This window comes from Oculina patagonica, chromosome 7, assembly GCF_052425735.1.
Source record: "Oculina patagonica isolate OP01 chromosome 7, crgOcupat, whole genome shotgun sequence".
NCBI lineage: Eukaryota > Metazoa > Cnidaria > Anthozoa > Scleractinia > Oculinidae > Oculina > Oculina patagonica.
Window position 1 is genome coordinate 27376096 of NC_135764.1, and position 25678 is coordinate 27401773.

At 33.5% G+C, this 25678-nt stretch overlaps 1 protein-coding gene across 2 annotated transcripts in view; it reads right to left on the minus strand.

Annotated features, from left to right (window-relative positions):
- Nucleotides 1–101: 101 nt before the first annotated feature.
- Nucleotides 102–25678, minus strand: part of LOC144660601 (urethanase-like) — a 28694-nt gene continuing 3117 nt past the window's right edge. For both annotated transcript variants that reach the window (XM_078521266.1, XM_078521265.1), the window contains 7 exons: nucleotides 25012–25324; nucleotides 5531–5731; nucleotides 4868–4945; nucleotides 4372–4537; nucleotides 3765–3827; nucleotides 2157–2444; nucleotides 102–674 (listed from right to left, as the gene is read on the minus strand). In XM_078521266.1, the coding sequence (XP_078377392.1) occupies nucleotides 478–674; nucleotides 2157–2444; nucleotides 3765–3827; nucleotides 4372–4537; nucleotides 4868–4945; nucleotides 5531–5731; nucleotides 25012–25324 (1306 nt within the window). In that variant the 3' untranslated portion in view covers nucleotides 102–477. The remainder of the gene's footprint in view (nucleotides 675–2156; nucleotides 2445–3764; nucleotides 3828–4371; nucleotides 4538–4867; nucleotides 4946–5530; nucleotides 5732–25011; nucleotides 25325–25678) is intronic.

Genomic DNA, 25678 nt, shown 5'->3' on the forward strand with positions numbered 1-25678 from the left:
TGTAAATGGTTTCACACAATCGTACGAGTGCTCGATGCAAATACATGCAGAGCGGGATACTATAATTAAAAGATTGAGACAGCACGGACAGTTACTTAAAGTTTCACGCACGAGGCGATCATCAGACTGTGCCGTTAATAGCAGTTGAAAGAAAATTTAAACTACATTCATGGAGGGCGGTTTGAGCGATCCTGCTTTTGATTGGCTGCATAAAACTTGTTTTCGTGCCTGCACTTGGTGATTAATTCAGTCCTCTTATTGAGGAGAGTAGATCTGTCAGCGGATAGAATGCAGAGCTAGGGATTTATTAAGTTTTTTTTATTGGCTGAATAACAAATTTAGAAACGCTGAATGGGAAAGGTGGAAAAAAGCAAAGAAAACTGCCCAATGAAGATATAATGTTTATATCCTTGTTTATCAGCAACTCGTATAAATTAATTTCCTTGAATCGAAGTTGGGCCACTTCATTACAGCCTTTCAATGTAATGCATCTCTAATCTTCTCATAAGCGTAGGCGACATTAAGAACAGTGGCCTCGTCAAACTTTCTTCCCACAATCATCATACCAACTGGTAAGCCATCACTAAAGCCAGCGTTGATTGACAGGGCTGGGTGGCCTGTGACGTTAAAAGGTGACGTGTTTGGGTTATTACTGGACGCCTTTCCCAAATACTCTGCAAAAGAAATATCAAACTTGAGATTATTGAAGGAGCCTAAAAAATCTCTGTAAAATTTCAAGATGACGGTTTGTATGTACGAAAGAAGACACTCACTAAGCTTTGGCATGGGGAAGTATATATAAGACACACATTAAGAAAATCCAAGTTAAGCAAAACCATGTTGTAAGACTAATGTTCTACTCTAAAACGTTTGGCAAAGAAACTGAAAGTGCCAAACCTTTGTTAAATCTACTTGACGTTCTGACAGTAGACAACATCTATCGTCTCGAAATATTGAAATTCGCACATTCATGGCATAATGGCCTTCTCCCTAGAGTATTTGACGATATATTTAAATATGCTAGAAATATGCATGGATACAACACACACACAGCCAAACAGAATTTTTATAAGTATAGAGTAAACACTAACGTAGGAAAGCAATCCGTCACTTTCATGGCAATTGATATTTGGAAAGACCTTCCATCTTCTTTGAAAGACTTAAGTGTGTTAGCATTTCCCAAGCAAACAAAACGTTACCTCCTGTCAGAACAAAAACTAAATTGATTTTCCATTAAACTAAGTTTGTAAATTCGTAAGTCCTCTTCCCTATTGTTTCTTATATATTAATCACCTGCTTTGTATACTATTTATAACATTAATTGTACGGGGAGCTAACTTGAAAACCTACCGGTTCATTTAGCTCCCCAGCTCAATACTTAATTAACTACAAATTCCTGTAATACCTTATTTCTATTTTATTAAGAATACGAAAAAAACTGTAAACTTTAATATGAGCTGAATAGAATAAAATTATTATAAAAAATTAAAAAAAATTAATAATAGAACATGTTACGGTTATCGACGTGACATATCGACTTTTGTGGTGTTTTTGTAATGTTAGTGCTGTAAATTTTGTAGTGTTGTAAGTAGTTTTAAAAATGTTGTAAGTACAGTAAAAACCCACGAGTAAGAACCTAGCTTTTTTTCCAGGTTAGCCTAAACAGGTTCTTACATAAATGGTATTTAACATAAATTTAGGCTATTTAGGTTCTTATTTTCTGAGGAAAAATTTACATTGTTGCTAATAGAACTTTTAGTGATATTCGGCCTATTATTTGTAGAAAATTTGCATACCACACAAGTGTTTAGGTGAAAATGAAGCACGTGCACTAATCATTAAAACATGACATTGTATACATGTACAGTAAAGCCTTGTCCTTGTAACTGGACTAGAAAGCGTCCAGTAACGTTTTCAATTTTCCATACATTTGTCTGTAATTTTTTTCCCGACCGTTTCAATTTGCGGCAAAAATATAGACAAATGTTCCTGCCTTTTTCAGTCATTTTACTGTAACTAAACTCCCTATAAGACGGACAGCTCCCTTAGACGGACAGTTGGAGCCGGTCCTGACGGTGTCCGTCTTAGGAAGAGTTGACTGTACTGCTATTTTGTGTAAAAATTATTTATGCCCCTATTTCTTTACTACCTACTACCTTCAAGCGATGGATTTGCCGGCGGAAAAGTTGGTGCCTTCTTGGGAATGGTCGGCATCAACAAGACATCGTAATCTTCAAAAACTTTGTCATAAGCTTTACACAGCTCTCGTCCTAAGTTCTGCGCTTTGCTGTAGAAAGTGCCATTGTACTCCGACAGGAGATAACGTCCAAGCAGGCAAGACAGCTTGCACGTGGATGAAAGATCGTTTGGATGCGACTTGAGACCACGAGCAAACGCCTCTTGTAGAGTGGTGTCGTAATACATCTTTGCGCTTGTACCAAAACCTGACAGACGAAAATACATCGAATAAGGCAGTCTCCACAATTGGGGTCGGGTACCCGGGGGGGGGGGGTACTCCCTATAATGGCCTATACGGGGAGGCTCCGCCCGAAAGGGGTACCTTTTTCAGGCTCCAGGTATATAAAAGGGTAGGAATTTCACAAGTTTAGGTATATGAAAGGGTAGGGAAATCTGCCATAATGATATTTCAAAAGGCCTTAATTAATTAATTAATTTATTTATTTATTTATTAAGCGCTACATAAAAATGACAAGAAAACTTCCTATTTTAGGTTAATGTGATGTCGTGTAGGTATGTGAAAGGGGTGCCTTTTTGCAATAAAAGGTATACAAAAGGGGTACCTTTTCTATCAAAATGGTATATAAAAGGGTAAGGGGTAAGATCTCCGGGCGGAGCCTCCCCGTACAAAACTTTTTCGAGTACCCCCCCCCCCCCCGGGGTCGGGTAGCAGCTTTCGCAAGGACTCAAATGAATCCCTTGCTACCCTTCGAGAGAACAAGCAACAGGAACAATGCCCTACCCAATAGAGCAGTTTTCAATTGAGTGTCGTAAAACCAAAACCAAAGTAATTACTCTAGCCAATCACAAAGAACACAGACAATCGAGTGAACCAATCAAAACTCAAAGCAATTACATGTAGTTGGCACGAAGCGCGGGAAAACGTGCGCGAGCGAGTCACAATTGGTTTTGGTTTTACTTCTGATTGGCCGAGAAAGTGGCGCGAAATTTTTAAACCAATCACTAAGCGTAGTGAACGCAAAACCAAAGCAAACGCAATTTACTTTCGACACTCAAGTGAAAACCGCTCTAAACAATACGAACTGCTACACTAGAAGATCGGGTGAATCACACGCTTACAAGAGCTGCTACACTAGTGACTCACTTCTTGCCAGCGTTTTCTTACACAAAATAAAGCGGCTAGGGCTACTGGATAGGGCTACAAAATGGCATGTCTCAGTGGCATTTCTGTTTGGTTTCCCTTAAACAACTATTCGCCTGCCACTTTTATACATTTGTATATACAAACTCCGGTAAAGAAAGGCACCTTTGGCTAGATTGGCTTCCTTGTAGTTTCCACACGAGGGTAGAGTTCAGGGCTCGGCGAACTATCTACCGTCTCGTCTCAGTTAGTAAGTCCGACGAGCAAAGCAATTAATCAATGTCCTCAACCCCTATTCGGTCCCCCAGCCCTAGCTCCCAATAGTACTGAATAAGACAACAGCACTATTATGCACAAATAGTACGAAATCCTTTCGAGTTTCTTTACGCCGTTGCTTAAATCTACCTCACTTTTTTAAAGGTACCTGCTCCATCTAGCATCATTCGAGTTGCTCCTTCAACACCAATACCCCGGTATATCTTTACCCCTGGCAAGTAAAAGAGGAAATTGCTAGTGGTTCTAACGATGCAGATACTTCTGTAACCCGGCGCACATTTTTGCAACTTCAGCATTTAATTTACAAAAATTAACAATACTGTTTGCGTTGTATCCGAAGGTTTAGAAATTAGTGGATAACTTTTCGTCTTGGTTTACTGGTTGACAGACTGTCAGTTTAAAATCTATGACTTGTTGAATGTTTGATTGTTTGACTTGATTGATTGATTGATTGATTGATTGATTGATTGATTGATTGATTGGTTGCTTGCTTGCTTGCTTGCTTGATTGATTGCTTGCTTGCTTGCTTGCTTGCTTGATAGATTGATTGATTGCTTGATTGATTGATTGTTTGATTGATTGATTGATTGATTGATTGATTGATTGATTGATTGATTGATTGATTGATTGATTGATTGAGCTATAACTAAATACTTGATCTTTTTCATGTGTACTTTTGGTAAATATTGTGTAAGCAAAAATAAAGTAATTCGTGATGGTCGATAAAGGCAAATACTTATTTTCCATTTAAATACCATCTAAATGCATCTTGACGGACACTTCCTCAACTGTTGCGCCTGCTTCACGTACGAGTCGGTCAGCGGCATTTCTAACAAGCTCATCCACATCAGCTTCGGAGCTGGGAAGTCCAAACCCTTCCTTCAATACAGCGAGCTTTAAATGCGATATTTCACCTGTTAACTGGGAAAACGTTCAATAGTAAACAGCGCTTTCTGATCATCAAAAATAAACAGCAGAAACAACAACAATAATAATAATAACAACAACAACAAAAGAAAGGGTATATATTTTATCTGTATGAGGTATGGGAACATGTTTTCATATAGTTTTGCTGGAAAATGCGTACTTTTTGTCCATCAAAAATCCCCACAGGTAGTCTGCGCTCCCCATAAAGGGTAACGTATCTACTTACACTTAAAGGCAGAGTTTGTATTTTTATGCCACTGTCTAGATGACAGTGATACTGCCCAAAGCTTTGTAACTGTCAGTATGCTAACATGGTTGTAGTACCTTTGATGTGTACGATTCAGGAACAGACAAGTCTCGTGGCTGCCTTGCATCCAGTTCTCCATCAAGCCCGGCCAAAACCTAAGCACAAGAGAAAGACTAAAATAAGGTCATTTCCGAAGATTCCACTAACATGACTACTTGTGAAGGTTCTAGTTTTTCTTCATCGTTAATTAAATCGTGACATGCTATTTGAGCATTAATAATAATAATAATAAATAAGGTTTTTTGAGCGCATTTATAAAACTCAATGCGCTTACATTCCTATATTAAAAAGAGGTCTGCTAAAACTAATATAATGTAATAATTCCTCAGACACTAATAAATAAAATAAGCAACTAACATTAACATCTTGTCCAGGGGCGTAGCTAGCCTATAGACCCGTAGGCCCGGGCCTACAAATTTTTGAGCCTACTCGTATTTCTAATGTACAATAGACACAAATTTAAGGTAATGCACTTTAAAGATGAAATAGAAAATGAAATGTTAAAATTTAGGAGCTGTCGAAATACATACAGAGCGACCAAAAATAAGGATGGAGAGGGTATTTCCTAGCGTCTCAATCTCGGATCCTTCCCCGGCGGACCCCACAACCCCCAGCCCTTAAAAAGGGGTTAGCCAGGCCTACAACTCTTCAAAAAGCTGGCTACGTCCGTGTTGTCTTACCTCTAGCATCAAAGCTGTATCGTAAACAGTCCTAGCCATAGGTCCCGTATGATCCAATGTGAATTCTATAGACATGATGCCCGTATATGGCACTAACCCGAATGTGGGTTTTAGACCCACAATGCCACACGCTGCAGCGGGAATTCTTATGGAGCCCCCTTGATCTCCTCCTAATGCCATATCCACGTGACCACCAGCGACCTATCAGAAACGGGTTAGACTCAGTGTTGATCAAAGAATAGTTAGTCGTCATCATCATCATCACTTTGTTTACCCTCGGATTTGAAGAGTACCTTATATAGCTAATATATCCGAGCATTTCACAGTACACAGCACAATGGGCAAAGACCAGACCACAACACCGGGAACTCCATGCCCTACTCTTTACGATAAGCGTGTGGCTTCTTTTACGTCCCCTGCTGACCATAACACTGAAGATTCAGGAGACGGGGCCTACGGTTTATCGTCCTTATCCGAGAAGACTAGAATATCTAACCATTTGCAGATGTTATTGCAAAGGCAGCATATTATCCTCAGTTATTTTAAGACCCTGAGTGTTGGTCCGGTCTGGGACTCGAACCCGAGACCTCCCGCACTGTAGTCCGTCGCTCTACCAACTGAGCTAACCGGTCGGCGGTTAGTAGGTTAGTAGAGGAGACTATAGTAGTAATGTACTACACTCTGAGGCAAAAATTTTTGCCACAGAGATTTAGTACATACTACTTCCAGTGCTGAATTTTTGCGCTTGATCTAAAACTGAATTTTTGCGCTGGACCTAACCTAGATTACAAGCGGAGCGTTTCATAGTATTTTATTTATAAAATGCATGAAACTTATGATCAAATATAATAAAATATTATATTTGCTCCTTATCTTAACAACTGACACAAGCCTGAAAAACCAACCCTAAAAAAAATGGAAACCAAACCTTGAAGCCAAATCTATAAACTAAACCTTGATTAAATGATAAAAATAATCTTTGATTATTTTTGACAATATTTAAAAAAAACTTCTTATACTCTTTTTTAAAAATCTTGCATCTTAGTGCGTTTAAAATGAACGTCTTATATTACATTTTCAATATAATATTTTTGTATTTTTATCAGATTTTTGAACATGTTTTTATGTAGGATCATATTTGATATAATACCGAGATCAGTACAAATGTTAACTAATCTATTTGATTGTTCCTTTTCACTTAATTGTAAGAAAAGTGTATTGTCTTTAATGCAATGTTTTTCTATGATATTCATCATCTCAACGAATTTTTCTTTGATGTAATTTGATGTCATTATAATATTTATTATACATTATTTTTTATATCATTTATACAGTGCGTTTAATCTGATTTTTTGTTGTAAATGATGCTGTTATTAATATGCTTTTGTGTCAAAAGATGTCTCCATTTACCGGATAATTTATAGTTATAATTATTGCAAATGACACAAAACCATTCCTTTTTAGATGCATATAAAGTCTTGGACCTTCTTTTTGCATCCATCTTGTCTTTTTCAGTAAAATATCTTCGAACTTCAACCATTTATATATATACTTTAGAAATTTTTATATATTTTTAACCGACAGTTATGGTAAATTTTTAATGTTATATATTTCTTGTGATTCGTTATTTTTTATATATATTTATGACTTTTTTAAAATTATGGTGATTAATATTTTATAGTTCAAGGTTAAACATCTGCATTATTGTCATGGTTTCATAATATTTGGTTCAATACAATAGATTCGAATGTTCTATTGTTTATATTAACTAACCAATCATATTACAATAAACTTTTATACAAACTTTTATATAAACGTTTGTCATAAAATAAACTTTTATTCTCAGAATTGATTCAAGATGCCTAAGTCAATAAGCACGAATTTTATATATGTTGTAGATCCTTCATTGGTATCCAACTATTAAAATCATCATTATATCCTTTCCACTTCACTAAAGCTTGTTTCTTCTTATAATCCCTCCGAATGACTTTATCAATTCTGAATACGTCCTGTTTTGCTTTTAACAGTTCAGGTTCATAAAAACTTCCTTGTATGTCTTCATTATTGAGATCTTTCAATTTGTAAGTAATAGGATTAGTGTATTGTATCTTATCGATGGTAAAAATTTCTTCTGTCCAGTTTGGGGTGTACCCTTTATCGAAAATATTTCTTTTATATTTCGATATTCGAACCTTATCACCTATTTTGAATTTCGGTTTCGGTTTTGATGTTTCCATGTCACCGTATAAATTGAAATATACTAAGCCTTCATTCTTTTTCCTCGAGGCTTCTACAGGTGTCATTTTAATGCTTGAGTGTTTGGTATTATTATACTGTTTTAACAGCTTGGGTAGCATATCGAGGTACGTCGTATTACCTTGAGTAGTGAATTGTTTCCACATTCGGGTTTTAATTGTCCTATTCCATCGTTCACAAACACTACTCTTCTCTTCGTTCTCGGTGGAGTATAGTGTTATACCATTCTTTTCCAAAAGCTCCTTCATATTTTTATTGTAATACTCTTTCCCTTTATCAGTCCAAAGATATTGTGGTTTACGCCCCTCTTTGAATATTGTTTTGAATGCTTGAGTTACAGTTTCACCTTTTTTGTCTTTTAGTGGCACTATCCAACCATATTTACTGAAAACATCCAGTACCATGAGAAGATATCTATATCCCTTGTTCCATTTACTAAACTGTTGCATTTCGACCAAATCCGAACACCATATTTCGTCAATATGATTCACAATAACACGCCGTCGAGTAAAGTTACGCTTTATTGGTTTGTGTAGTTCATTAGCTAATTTTTCTTGCCAGTTTTCCCCACCCGACGGCTTTTTACGTTTTTTGGCTTCTTTTTTTTTATTCCCATGCCTACTTTTGCCTTGGTAGCGATAGTGTTTCTTGCAATAGCATGACCCCATTGTCTGTCCTTCCATGGGATAGCATCAAGTGATTTAACCATTTTCCGGTCAGCCTCATTTTTACACTTAACTTGCTTAGCCTTAGGTTTGTTTGCACATACTGAGTAATCCACGTCATGTTGCATGCTCACGGCGTCCGTTTTTCCTGTTGGTTTTTCATATATCTCCAGTATTTTACCTGTTTTTAGATCCCATTTTACCTGTTTTTCAAGAGGATTTCCGGGTCCCGTATATTTATGTCCTGGCATAACAAAACCCTTTTTGGGTGCTACTTTCAGAATAGCTTTATGGATATCGATACCTTTTCCCTTTCTGTAGTAATCAACATTGTCTTTCACTCCTTTGAAAGCTTGCCCAGCTAAAAGTCTAGCCATAGCACCAAAACTTGGTGCTGGGGTAACAAAATTTGAAGCCATGTATGCTATTTTATCAGTTGTAGATGGTCCTTTATAACGAGCAAGAGCTCCACCACTTTGACTTTTGACAAATTTAGTTTTAGTGATTCCACATTCAACACATTTACATTTAAGCATTAAACGTCCATTTTTAGCCATTACAAATTGTTCAGACTCTGGTATACACTCAGTCTGTTTCTTCTGTTTTACACAATATGATTTAACCATTATATATATATTGATTAGATATTAATCACAGTATTTATTCCTCCATTTTCCTGCTTTTTTATCCCAAACGGTTCCAGAGCATGACGGATCTTGATGCTCACTTGGAGATGTCCAGAATTTCTTTGAGAATAATCCGTTTTTCGTGTTGAAGGCACCTTTTGCGATATCTCCCGACCAATACTTTTTAAATAAATCCTTATCACCACCAGTAATACCCATTATGAAGCTTGCAACGTCTTGAGCTTGTTGAAATCCTGGAATCTTTTCGCCGACCTTTTTGTTAATCGTTTCACCAACTCCTCGCCCCTTTTTCTCACTCACAAAACGAGTTTTAGTAATACCACAAGAAACGCATTTCGATTTGAGCATTAAACGATTGTTTTTTGTTCTCACATATTTTTCAGAACCAGGAACTGAATTAGTTTGTATTTTTTCACGTACACAATACGATTTAGTCATTGTATATATATGAGTTATATATTTCTGAAATAATGTTGAATGAATTTTTCATTCTTCATTGTGTAATATATGTCAAACACTTTCAATAAATTATAATACGAATTCCCCTTATTCATTTCGTTGAGAAAGTATAGACAAAAGTATCCGCATGTGGTTGTATTTATGCTCTGGATCTGATTGTTTTGATGTAGCAATGTTAAATTCTTCTTTTTTGCGTGATCGACTATACCTTGAAATGGAGGCATGCCAAAACTATCAAAATAATTGATTACCTTATCTTTTACATAAGTAGCAACCCAATGGCTTCCCCTCATATATGAGGGTTGAAGATTGTATATAAATAATGCTTGTTTATGGTTATGTGGTACAGTCTCGTCTCTCATTAGTACGTTTTTTATTGGTATATTCAAATATGAACACCATTTTATTAGATCAAAATTACTCATGGGAATATTCTTATGGAATTTTGGCTTGTTTACTTTTTGGGTATTAAAATCTTTTTTTTTGGAACAATCAGACCTCCAGATTTGAGGAACCTATTATACTCATTCCATGATCCAATTATTGGAGGACTCCTATAAGATAATATCTCTTTCTTACTTGGTATTCTGATATTTCCCCCATCCTTCTTTGAAGTGTTATCAGTTGTTGATTTGTTAGTTGTTGACCTTCCTGATCTTGTTTTCGTTTTCGGAGCACTAATTCCAATCATTGGAAAACCAATTCGCGGTGCCCCATGACCGACCCTAATGACCTTTCGAATTTGTGTCTTTGAGATGTTTAAATCAGATCCAACACCTAACTTCTTAGCCTTATTCAATTTATTGATTTGTCGTTGAGTTAGCATTAAACTGTCATTGCCAGTCATATCTGAATTGCTTAAGCGAATAGTGATCTCACTTTTATTTCTATGAGCAGTCAAAAGCTTCCTTCGCTGTCCTTCTGACAGATTCACTTTATGAGAGTGATAAGTTGTCATTACTTGTATATATATTATATGTTATATAATTTCTTGTTTATAAAACGTATACAAAATAGAATGGTTTATACATAATATTCAATTGATTGATTTATACAATAACCAGCTCATTCCCCACCTTGTCAATGACGATTGTCTCATCATAAAGAACGATGGCATGGACGTTGAAAGGACTATCTCCCGCACTATTAGCGTTTAGTTTATATCTGAATATCAACTGCTTTGGGTCTCTAGTTACTCGCTCTGCTTGATATGATAAATCAAAAAAGATAATAGGATAGAGAGAGTTGTAATTTGCCAAGTTGAGTTGTGTACCGCTGTTGTAATCATTCTTTCTCATACCATAAGACATCAAATCATTGAAGATCCTAACTTTGGACTCACTATCATATTCGGTCTCAGGATAATACACTCCGTTACCGTATTCTAATCGACATGTTGTCAAATAACTACCATTCCCACGGTCAAGATTGATATTGTAGGTATCAAATTCATAGGGATTTGCATCTGCATTGTTTGATTTAGCTCGTTGTAGATATACAAAGATAGCCTTAACATTATCAATACTGGATGAGATCTGGAAGAATCCACTGCTATTCGTTGGTGCGGAAACCTCATACATTTCGCGCATATACGTCCAAGTGTTCTTTACCAAGAAGGAACTAACAAACTTATCATATAGGCTGTCCTTTGGAGTCAATTTTGGGACCCATAGAAGGAATCTATTAAGGACCACTCGACCATCAGCTACATCATCGGCCTTTTGAAGTAATTCGGCGTCATTCTGTAACTGTATATTGAACTGGAGTTGCATTGGAAGTAACATTCGACTTTCCAGCTCTTCAAAGAAACTGTAACGATTTAGAGGTATAACAACATTGACATCATTGAGACCTGTCGTCAAAAGTCGCCTAGCCTCAAACCCTGCATTCTGATTAGCATTTGCTATTCTATGGTCGGTATCTAGATACCAAAGACTATTTTTTGCTACTGAGCGACTAAAATCGTCACTATATTCGAGGAGGTTCTTAACGAAAGTAACTTTATGGAGATTATCGGTATCATAAACGATTTTTCCTGCTGATTTAATCATCATGTGGGCAATCAATGAATGTGCTCCATTAATAACTGTGATACGATTTGCCCCCGTTGTTGCTCCATCAGCTAACATTTGCACCTGGAATTGCACCTCGAAATACGCATTATACCAATCGTAGAATGAACTTCTATCGTTAATCGTGAACTTATAGCCGTTTTTAAGTTGGTGCTGATCGTTAGCTGGGACTCGAATAACATCATCGAGTTGAAATCGAACCAACTCGGACCTCTGTAAGTATTCGCTTGTTCTAAAAGACATATATTATTATGTTACATAATTTTGCAATTATGTACCAATTTTTTTAATCATTTTATTCATTTTACTCAACGCCTTCTTTTTACACCTGATCCTGATATTAATCTATTAATGATCATATCAGTACTTTCATTTTTCTGTTGGTGTCTGACAGGTGAGGCATTTACTTTCTGTAAGATTGGGGATAGTGCCTTTTGCCCAGCATTCCGCTTCCTCATATTCCTAAGCCTTTCCATTATAAGGTCTCCGGCTTTTTCTGATGCCCTTTTACCCAGTTTATCACCTGCATGAGAAATACCTGATTTTATCGCCTTCTTACCTAAGGGCTTGACAATTTTTTTAACAACAGACGACATAACACTCTTCATCGGTTTGAAAATGTTATCAACGATAATCCCTGACCCTTTGTGCTTATATACAAATTTACCAAATTTTGGATGGTAAAACCTCTTGAATTCATATGGTTTCATTATATACTATTATGTTATATTATTCTATCCTTTTCAAAATTAATGAAAAAGACGTATCCGCTCCATTCAGGTTAATTAACCGTCTCTTCCCATCTGTGATGTATATTCGAATGCTACTTATCTGTTGCTTATTAACCGGATTAAATGTGACCCTACGAGGCTCGATTGTAAACGAATAACTCGGCTGTAGTACGCTGGTCGAAAAAGTATAAATGATATCCGACTCTTCGCCATCGACTAAAGAAGTATTGACTAGATCGCAATGTATATTTAATATATCGGTATCTTGGCTTAGATTTGGGACTCTTGGTCCAATATTAACCGCATCCTTTAATACCTTTTTATCAAACCCTATAAGGTCGTTGAAATTGCTATGCGTCAAATCAAGTTGATAATTTTGAGATAAAGTGATTGTGACTCGGAATGTTGTTGAATCAAAATCAATAGAGATGGGATATATAGGGTTATCATCATCTCCCGTCTTAGTAATCTCTTTAATATATTCATCAAATTCAGAATAATTCCAAACACCTGCAGGGAAAGTTATGTCTTCAAATTTATTCCCATTATCAGAACTATATTTAATCAGCTGATTACCATATGAGGGATTTACATTAAACCATGTAAATGACATGTTAATAATACGATTGAGACCTATCATATATTGGTAATTGCTATCCAATGTTATAGGCCTGTTGAATTTAGTTGTAAAATTTTGAGGAGTGTTATTCCCTTGATTTTTAACACTATATGATGATAATACTAACTCGCGATCCATATATATAATACAGTTACATAAATTAGACTTTAAAGTACTGATTATACAATTTATTATATTGCGGTCTATTGATTGTCGACATTTTCAATAATGTGTCCAATATATTAACTCCCGTATTCCGCATTTCAACTGACGTATTTCCAGCCATTGTTTCACCGATGATCAATTCTAATATCTTGAGAAGCTGATTTACATCACTGAAAAATATAACGTTCCCACCTCTATGCTTTCTTCTAATCCCTGAACCTTTTTTTTGAATAGTTTGAAGAAGCTTTTTGTTATCATTAATATAAGCTGTTAAAACTTTATTTGAATTATCCAACTGATAACCAGTTTCCTTAGCTTCTTTAGCACTAATCTTTTTTGCTGATAATTTCTTCGTATTGCTTGCTTTGAAACCTTTTAATCTGTTTCGTTCATGGGTTGCTTGTGCAATAATACTCTTCAAATATGTTGTCTTATTCTTTTTATCAACTAATTCTGTTTTGATATCGTCTATAGAAGGTAGATAAAAATCTTCGGGTGTTATTTCATCTTCTGATTCATCTTCAACTTCTATATCATCATCAGCGTCTTCTTCACTTTCTGCTTCTACAATCTCACCTTCATCTTCAGTAAAAGTCCCATAATCAGGCCCTTCTTTTCCAAAAACATCTGAATATCTAGGTGGTTGCTTTGGAATTTGTTTTTGTTGTTGAGGTTCAAAGATATTATCTACGTCCATATCCTCAAAAGGATCAACTTCAGGATAGTAATCTGGAGCTTCCATTTCACCTCTCATCCCCTTTTTGACACGATTTTTGGGTACTTTTGCTATCTGCAAATTACTTTTAATTACATCATCTAATTTACTTGTCACTGGTTTGAATACCTTCGAAAATGACTCTTGGCTTGTCTGCTGACCGATATTATTTTGTGTGATTGCATTTTTAACATAATTGATTTTATCGCCCAAATCAGATTTACTCTTTGCAAGCTCTTTCCATCTAAGTAAACTCATTTTATTTTATATTATTACGTTACATAAAAAATGAAAATTGAATATAAAAATCAACATTTAACATAGCGTTTAACACCTTGTTGAACACCGTGTTTAACACCTTGTTGAACTGAAAATAATATACCCATATAATATAATGAGAATACCGAATTATGACACTGAAGACGATATGGCCTCAAACTTTAGACAACTATACGATTTCATGCCAAATCAATGTTTCCGGATGTTGCTTTCTTCTCCCTCGGGTGGGGGTAAAACCAACCTTTTACTTGATATGATATACCGGCTTTTGTTTTATGATAAAATATATCTTTATGGGAAAAATCTTCAGCAATCGAAATATCAACATCTTTTCAATACCTTTGAACCCATTAGACAAGAGGCTGGTTATTCTGTTATTGAAGCAAGTAATGATAAAATAATACCGCTTGATAAAATATCAGATGAAGGCCAAAAACTAGTCATCTTTGACGATTATCTCAATACGGGATCAAAAAATGATAGCGAAATACGCAACTATTTTACAAATTCAAGAAATAAAAATTGCAGTTGCATTTATTTATCTCAAAGCTATTATAATACCGATAAAACAATCAGATTAAATTGTACTCATCACTGTATTTTCGAATTCCCATCTAATAATGAACAAGGAATGATTTGCAGAGAACTTGGAATCAGTAAAAACGACTATCTCAAAGCAACTGCAGACCCATTTAGCTTTTTATATATTGATAAGCCACGAAAATTCGTAACTAAGAATTTCAATGAAAAAATATAATATAATATAACTGATTGATATAATATGAGTTACTCAAACGGTTTATTACAATCAAATAACACTAATATTACACCAATTAAAGGCCCTCGAGGTGAAAAGGGTGACACGGGAGTCGGCTTTGATGTTACGCCTGAAGGTAATTTCAATTTGAACAAAAAGAGAGTAATAGGGCTAAAAACGCCTGATGACGTTGCGATCGATGATTCAATTGAAAATTATTCAAGGGATCTCGAGACGGCCGTAAATAAACGATATCTTAACCAATTCTTCCTTAAAAAGAACAGAAATGAAACAGTGTTTGATTGTGCCGGCCTTTCATTGCAAAATACCGAAGTGTATTATCCAAGTTTATATAACGATCGATCTGTACCAAACGTAGGCTATGTTAGTGTTGAGGATAACAAAGTAAGGACTGAAATTGATACCAAACTTGCTACTAAGGCTGACAAATCGTACGCTGATAATACATATTTAACGAAGAAATCAGGAGGTGTCTTAGCTCAAAGCCTTCAAAACAAAGCAGACAAATCGTACGTTGATAACACTTTTTTAAAGAAGGTCGTAGGACGCGTTTTGACTCAAAAAATTCTAAGCAAGCTTGATATTCAAGGTAGTAACATGATGCATGCAAATCTCCATATGGGTGGGTATAATATAACCCATCTAAAAACCCCAAACAATGATACAGACGCTGTAAACAAAAAATATATGCTTGATCATGTTGATAGCAGTCATATAACTTCCCTTGGCCAAGAAAACACGTTTGCCCATATAATGGCCGATAGTATCAATCAATTAAGCGAGGAAGATGATATAAAGTTAGGCAGTTTAATCGATCATCCGAATTCATACCATAAGATCAATACGAAAGTTGTAGACAGTAAGCTGGTACTTGACAGCAATAAAGGCTACTACTCAAGCAGATTAGGTATCAATGTATATAGTTTACCAATCAATCGATACACAATGGTTTTCGAGCTATTTTTTCCAGCTGAAATAGATCATGATAGTCTAGATATCGATATTGTATCATCAATCGACAACATCGACAAATCAACTACGCGAGTTTATGATGGATATAGTCGAACAATAGCACAAATTAATAAATATCAGCAACATCCTAATAATTATCTTTATGTTGATATCGTTTTAAAGATGAAATCAGGTAACGCATATGTCCCAAAATTACAAACATATATCGTGATTTATGGAATAAAAGGTTATCAGAGTAACGTTGATCCTAGGATATACGATCAGCTATATTATGTTGAAAATGATAGAATAGCTTTCAATGCATCGATTGATATGAAAACAAAGACTATTTATGGTATTAAACCAGCTACTACTAATGACCAAGCTGTTAATTATGAACAGTTAAAAAATTTTCGGGATAATTTGAAGTCTGATCTTAAATTAAAAATGGATAAAAAAAGAAACATCAGCTATTACCATAAAATTTTTGAGTATTTTTATGATCTAACGGATCCATCTGAATTCATCATGGCAGATAGTAACGGTGCTGTAGTGTCTGGATTAAATGGTAATCTTGTCTTTAATCCCACAAAATTGTTAGAAGATTTTGATCCAAAAAACGGCTTTATGAGTGGTTTCGAAATTAATTTAAATGAAAATGTCACTGAATCCGATGAATGGACTATATATATGGCATTTAAATATGACTATAAAGCCGGTGATAATAAAAGAATTAAAATAAACTTCGACAATGGTAGTAGTTTTGATTTTCCATGGGTGAAATTAGAGTCTAATCAGTTATCACTCGATTATGATTTAGATGTATCTTATGAGCAAATTAGAGATGTTTACATAGGGGTTTATTTGAATCTCTGGTATACTAAAATAGGTAGTCAATTTCGGATCGGTATTTGTAACAATGGTATTAGTCTCGATAAAATTTTCTCGGGGTATACGCTGAATGCATCTAGCCTTCAAATTTCTTCAGGTTACTATATAAGAAGAATAGGTTTTAGTAAAACTGCATATCCAATAAATGGAAAAGAGTATCATAAAATCCAATTTTTAGATAAAACCAACGGTATTTTCTTCGAATAAAAAATGCTTAATTGTATAAACAATATATATATATGAAAACTGCAGATTTAATACATGAGATGCTGAAAACTATTGAACGGTTGATTAAAAATATCAGAAAATTATACAACAGATTTAAAAATAGAAAGAAAACATTGTCTAATCAATAATATATGACAAAACAACGCAAAAATATATTCGAATGGAACCATATTAGTGACAAGTTAAATCAATCGCAAATTCAAGAATTGAAAGAATACTACAAAGTTTATCATAAAAAGTGTTGGTGTTATAAAAAAGCTACAAAAAGCTTTAGAAGGCTGAAATTAATAGGCAATTCGCTGGCTATTTTATTCGCTTCAGGAGGCATAGTATCTTCAATTTCAACTGGTGGTATCAGCCTGATTGCAATCAGCACGGGAGCTTTATTGATACAAGGCTGGCTTCAGCATCAGAATCTCGATTTAAAAATTCAAAATGGAATTTTTGCTTATCAAAGCTATCAGCATTTGCTTAATACAATAAAATTCATGTTAAGAACGGGGGAATATGAACTATCCAATATCTTTTTAATGATGAAAACTACTGACGACTACATATGCGATACCGGTCCAATAATCGATCGGTATCTACTCAAATATGATGATAAATTTACTGAATAATCCGTGCGATCTGGGACGATTTTAATGCTAAAATATTTGCCCAATATCGATTATAAAATTCAAGCGTTTTTCTCGATTTAGTAATACAGATAAAATTGTATGGGATATCGAGCATTTTAAACAGCTGTCTTATAATATATTTCGTTGAGATCATCCTCTTTCTTCTTTTATTTATAGATGGAAGAATAGTATCGATCTCATGAAACACTTTGTAAATCTTATCGCGCTGATTATGAGACAATTGAACTCCATTTTTAATACATAAATCGTTTAAAACATTCTCAATGTGGTATTTACGATGATATACCGATTCTCGCCGTATTCTATGCATATTTTCATAAAAATCAAAATACTCATTGTAATAAATAGAACCATGAACCAAACCGCAATTAATACAAACATTTATACCGTTTTGATTTGACATATCCTGCTTACTACAGCATTGCTCAGCATCCTTGATACCTTTTATCAATAGTTGATCACAGAAAGGGCATATAGGTTCTTTTAAAATTTTTAAATCATAGTGGATTTCAGAATTACAAAGCATTATATATATAACACACATAACTTCACGGAACAGCTGTTTTGGCAGTAAATTTCAGAATAAACTTTTTGAGTAAACTTTTGAGTAAACTTTTGAGTAAACTTTTGTGTAAACTTTTGAGTAAACTTTTTGAGTAAAATTTGTTGAAATATGATTGGTCAATAGAAATCACGTCATTAAAAACATTGTACTCATTAATCATTTATAACTTATGGCTAAAACCGTAAACTGAATAATTATGTATTTTGTTGATCCTTACGAGGCCTTCCCCGTCGTCGTTTCTGGTATTCAGGTATACACTTTAAAAACATGGAAAAGATCATTACAATACATAAAATCTATCATCAAAACATTGAACAACAAAACATAAATAAACTTTATAAATATACCAATCATCATACTTTAAAAATACGCATTTAATACCATCAATATCAATAGTTTCAACCTCTTTTTTAGATTTGATATCAACGATTTTAGAATTATTAACATTAAAACCATAATTTTTAAATTCAGGATTTGGTAATATTATACCAAAATGTCTTTCAATATTGATATATGAATTATAAAAAGATTCAAAAATAAATTTTGTCAGTATGTAATATACAATTGAATCTTGAAGTTTTAAAATTACATTTTTAACATCATTAATAAAAATAGTTTCAGCCTCTTTTCCAGATTCGGTATCAACAACTCCACCGCTATAAGTACAACCGAATTCCGGAAATAACGGATGTAGAAATATTTTAACTCCATCTAACATTATCTGTTCACCTTCTTCAATAAAAGTCATTTTAGGTGATTTTAGATAATCGGTTGTAATTCTTTTTGGTTTTTCATCTTGACTATCAATATGAGTTTGAATTTCATTTGGAATTGTAATTTCATTTAGCAAATCCATTATTATATATTATAAAGAAAATAATTATCTGTTTATACGTTTTTCATGCGTGATATAAAGACAAGTTTATGTAACTTATATTGTATAAGACTAAAAAGTCGTTACGCAGTCATTATACTGCCATCGTTGTTTTGAACAACCAATAATATTTTATTACTGGTTATTTTTAAACGCACAATATATTTATAGTAAAGATATAAAGAAATATCATTTATAGTATAATAAGAGAAAATGGGAAGAAATTTAAAGTATGATAACGACGCTGATAGAATAAACGCTATCAAAAATTCAAAGACTAAGTATATGTTAAATAAGCAATGGACTTGTGATATATGTAATTATAATAGTTCATTAGCAGCTAAATGGACACATTTGAAGTCAAAAAAACATATCAAAAATGCTGTTATCAAAGCAATAGAAGATGATGATAAATTTGAAATAATTGATAATAACAATACACAATAAAACACTTTCATGCACTTTAACAATGACTAAATATATAAATATATCTAGTTATTCAAAAACATGAAATTAAAAAAATAAAAAAAAATAATTTTACTATAAGACACTTAAAGAAATAATAATTTCATATAGTATAAAAAATGAAAACAAATAATTTTAAAAACCCGCTAAAAACTCAAGATGAGATCACATCTAAAAACGCTATTAAAAATAATATCTCTAATTATAATATGGAACAAAATACCATTGATCATAACAATAAACAATTTTTTATAAATAGTGTTGATAACACTCTTGGTGCTACTTCGGATGGTGATATACTCAATATTCCAAAAATGAAAGTAGTAAAAACGGCTATTGATAAAGATGGATATCCTTATATATATATCGCAGAAAAAGACTATGATAACCCTTATAATCTCAAGAAAAAGATATTAGTGAAAGACTTTATATTTAGAACATTTTATAACGAAATTCCTGATGATAAAGTCGTTGTAAATGAAAATGGTGACAAAAATAATAACAGTATTGGTAATTTAGTGTTGATTGATAGCATGACAAAGGCTGAACACAAACTCGTAACCAAACCAAAACCCCAAAACAAACCAATAGTTGAACCAATAAAGAAACCAACAAACAAACCCAAACCCAAACCCAAACCAAAAACTAAAACAATAAGCTTTATCAAACAATTATCCAATGATTACCTAGCTGATGCTAAAAAAATGGGTTTTTCATGGATGGATTTGGTGAAAAAGAGTACCAGACAAGCAGTGATTAACAAAGTACATAAATATCGAAACGATAAGACTTTGGATAAGGCTATACGGGACAAAAACGACAGTATAATACGTGATGCACAACTCAGTCAAATGGAAGATTCAATTAGAAAAACTCACTTTAAACAGATGATGAACAAAATTAAACAACAACACAAGAAGCTGATTAGCAGTCAAAATCCAATTTCAAGAACTAAACTCACAAATGAATTTAATTTCGATGACAGCATTTATGATACAACATCCAATGACCAGCCTCTATTTAAAATAACTGAAATTGGAAATACCGAAAATAAAAAATTCAATGCTTACACTAATGAGTTCAAAATAAATGTACGTAAAAATGCTATAAGCAATAAAAATGAAATTTTTAATGTTTTTGAAAAAATGGTTGAAATGGCAATAAAGAAAAGACAGTTAAAAGGTAATGACAGACTCAGATTGGTAATTTTAAATGATGAATTAAATAATCCTATATCAACAAAAATGATAAAAATTTCTGATTTCAAGTTAAATCAACTCTCAGACATAATCAATACTTTAGAATATAAAGAGATAGATTTAGAAAATTGCATAATAATTATTCAATCTGTCAAAATACCCAGTGGTAAAGGAAGATTATATTTATCAATACAAACAGTGAATAGAAAGCAATGTATTATCACCATAAAAAACACCGACTCAATATGCCTTGCTAGGGCCATTGTAACAGCTTATGCTAATTTACACCCTGAGAATTACACCACAACTCAGTTGAAAGATGGGTTCAATAAAAGCAGAAAACTACAAGAAATTCAAGCCAAAGAACTTCATAATAATGCTAATGTTGAAATTAACGATTATGGAAATTCCTTAGAAGATGTAAATAGCTTTGCATCACATTTAGATATTGAGATTAACATTATCGATTCTGAGCAGTTTAATGAAATCATATATACAGCTAATAATGGTAAAATTAACAAAATTTATTTATACAAAACACGGAATCATTTTGATGTCATAAAATCAATGACAGCTTTTCTAAATGTAGCATATTACTGTCATAGTTGCAAAAAAGCTTATACAAGACGTGATAAACATAAATGCCCCCAAAAATGCCTTTCTTGCTTTAAATATTTCCCAGACGGTAATAAATGCAATGGTAAAGACGTTACCTGTAAACACTGCAATCGTGTTTTTCATGGTAAAAGTTGCTTTAAAAACCATACAAGAAATCGATCGAAAAAAGATGATGATGATTCAGTGTGTAACAGTGTAGCAAAATGTTCAAAATGCAATCAAATCATCCTAAAACCATATATTAAAATACATAAATGTGGTTACAAAATGTGTAATAATTGTAACAGCTATTGTGAAAGCAAACATAAATGTTTCATGAAAAAGATCAAGTGTAAGGGTGGAAATTGCATCAAAGATAACAAAAATCCTTGCAGATTAAATAAAAACATAAAACGAAAAGATTATTGCTACTCATGTAGAACGTATAATGAAAAATATTTATTTTTCGATTTCGAATGTACACAAAACACTGGAACACATGAAGTTAATTTAGCTATCGGCCATGATTTCAATGGTAATGAATCAATCTTCAATGATATTAATAGTTTTTGTAGTGGTATTCTTAATGAAAAATATAAAGGATACACACTTCTGGCTCACAATTCCAAAGGGTACGACTCCCATTTTATTCTTAAATGGTGTATTGATAATGGTTTTAAACCTTACTGTATTTACAATGGTGCAAAAATTATGATGATGGAAATTTCACAATTAAGAATCAAAATAATCGACAGTTTAAATTTTATTCAACAACCCTTATCATCGTTTCCAAAAACGTTTGGCTTAGATGAGCTGAAAAAAGGATATTTCCCACATTATTTCAACAAAATTTGTAATCAAAACTATATAGGAGAAATACCTTCTAAAAAGCATTATGGGTATAATCAAATGAAAACCCATGATAGACAGAAATTTTTACAATGGTATGATGAACGTGTAAAGGAAAATTATTTTTTCGATTTCAAAAAAGAAATAATTGAATACTGTAGGTCAGATGTTGATATATTAAGAAGGTGTATGTTAAAATTCAGACAAGATTTCATGATCCAAGAAAATATCGATCCACTAAAATACATCACAATTGCTGGGGTGTGCATGGCTATTTACAGAGGTAATTACATGCCAAAAGATACTATAGCTGTGGTTGATAATGTTGTTCAAACAGAAAACCATAGTGCAGTCAGTATTGCATGGCTTGATTACATAAGCAAGAAAAATAATATTAAGATCCAGCATGCTTTGGCAGGAGGTGAAAAACTCATCAATAACAAATTAAAAGTTGATGGTTTTTGTAAGGAAACAAATACTGTTTATGAATTTCAAGGTTGTTTCTGGCATGGTTGTCCAGATTGTTACAAACATGATGTTATCAATAATAAGAATCAATGCGATATGGGCACTTTGTATAATAAAACACAAGCTAAAAATAACAAAATAACATCTGCTGGTTACAATCTTATTGAAATGTGGGAATGTAAATTAAAAAATGATAAATGTTTCCAAAAATATTATAAAAATGATTGGAATAGAGAAGTGATTGCCCAACTAAACCCGAGAGATGCTTTCTATGGTGGACGAACAAATGCTGTAAAACTGCTGTATAAATTCAAAGAAGGTGAATGTGGTAAATATGTTGATTTTTGTTCCCTGTATCCATCAGTTCAGTTCTACAAAAAATATCCCATAGGTCATCCTGAAAAAATTATATCGCCAGAAAAATACGATAAGAAATGGTATGGATTCATAAAATGCAAAATTTTACCCCCAAGAGAATTATACCATCCTGTTTTACCTCAGAGAATCAAATGTGAAAAGGCTGAAAAGCTAATGTTCCCTCTGTGTATATCATGTGCTAAATCAAAACAACAAGAAAGATGCCAACATAGTGAAAATGAACGAGCATTTGTAGGCACATGGACAACAGATGAGGTCAATAAGGCCATTGAAAAAGGCTATAAAATTATAAAAATATATGAGGTTTGGCATTTTGAGAAGTCATCCGATGATCTATTCAAAGGTTATATAAAAAAATTCATGAAACTAAAACTTGAATCAACGAAATATAATTTTAAAAATGACAAAGAAGAAATGATATTCAGAAATAAAGTCAAAACGAATTTAGACATTGAATTAGGTGAATTACATGAGAATTCGGGATTACGAGCTATTGCTAAAATGTGTTTAAACTCACTTTGGGGTAAATTTGGCCAACGGAATAACATGAATCAGTGTAAATACGTAACTGACATAAATGAATTTTACCAAGTTGTTCTCGACGATACCATTGATAATTTAAACATAAATTTCATAAATGAAGAAATGGTGCAAATGAGTTACACTTACAAGGATCAGTTTGTTGATAATAGCTATAATACGAATATATACATTGCATGTTTTACAACTAGCTCAGCTCGGCTGATGTTGTATGATAAACTTGACTTTTTAGATGAAAGGGTGTTATATTTTGATACCGATAGTATTGTGTATATTGAATCCCAGAATGGTAAGACAATAGAAACAGGGGATATGCTAGGCGATTTAACGGACGAGTTAGATGGTGATGTTATAAAAGGTACCTTCGTAAGCGGTGGTCCTAAAAACTACAGTTTCACATATGGCGATAATAAACAAAAAACCGTCATTAAAGGTTTCAGAATAAACCATGAAAATTCACAGATATTAAATCACACGAATATGATTAAAATAGTAAAGAACGAAATAAAAGAGCTTACATTAGTAAATGAAAATAAAATAACAAGACAGAATAAACAAATTGTAAACAAATATGAAGAAAAGGTATACACCTTTGGATATGACAAGCGCGCAATAAAATACATATCAGATACCAATAATATAGAAACATATTCATATGGATATTAATTTGACCTAGGGTTTGAGCAGAGCGAGCGATTTGACCCATATAAGACAATCCCATTCGAACGCAGTATAAAAAAAGTTTGAAAAAGAGTATAAGAAGTTTTTTTTATTTTGAACCTAGGGTTGAGTTAGGGTTGGTTTTTCAGGCTTGTGTCAGTTGTTAAGATAAGGAGCAAATATAATATTTTATTATATTTGATCATAAGTTTCATGCATTTTATAAATAAAATACTATGAAACGCTCCGCTTGTGATCCTACATAAAAACATGTTCAAAAATCTGATAAAAATACAAAAATATTATATTGAAAATGTAATATAAGACGTTCATTTTAAACGCACTAAGATGCAAGATTTTTAAAAAAGAGTATAAGAAGTTTTTTTTAAATATTGTCAAAAATAATCAAAGATTATTTTTATCATTTAATCAAGGTTTAGTTTATAGATTTGGCTTCAAGGTTTGGTTTCCATTTTTTTTAGGGTTGGTTTTTCAGGCTTGTGTCAGTTGTTAAGATAAGGAGCAAATATAATATTTTATTATATTTGATCATAAGTTTCATGCATTTTATAAATAAAATACTATGAAACGCTCCGCTTGTAATCTAGGTTAGGTCCAGCGCAAAAATTCAGTTTTAGATCAAGCGCAAAAATTCAGCACTGGAAGTAGTATGTACTAAATCTCTGTGGCAAAAATTTTTGCCTCAGAGTGTAGTACATTACTACTGACTATGATAAAGAAAACGGACTTCGATATATGAAGAGTTTTAATTGTCGATAGGAGTCTTACCAAGGCGGCCGATCCTGAAGACGAACCATTTGCCATTCGTGTACTGTTGTACGGATTCAGTACAGGGCCTGTCACCGAAGTAAAACTTCCTCCGGCACGACATAAATTCTCACAAACAGATTTGCCAATGATGTGTCCACCAGCGTCCAATATCCGGGTCACAACGGTTGCGTCAATATCCGGGATAAAGCCTTCTAGCATCCGGGAACCGTTCATTAAGGGCACTCCCGCTACACACGTGTTATCTTTGATGGCCACTGTTTTTCCTTTTAGTTTACCGCTTGGTGCTCCTTGGATATCACAACGCCAGGACCTGCAAAGATAGACAAGATAAGCGTATGTTTTCTAACACAAAAAAGGGAATTCTTATCCATTATAATCTTTGCTCAAGAGTCATTCTTGTCTGTGTTAATAATACAAGATTATTTATTTTTGTTTGCAGCATGGTGGGCGAATAAAACGTAGAAAAACCGATCGCGATTGAAAGTAATTTCTTGGCATTAGAACGATTTTACGATTTTATCACAAATATACCAATTGTAAGACTACCTAGTCTGTGCGAGTTCGGCATTAATATTCGACGCTCGTGTTTGTTTAAGGGCGCGTTCGCTTGGGAATATTCTGGAATAAGAATGTATTCCGGAATATATTCCGGCTATTCTGCTCC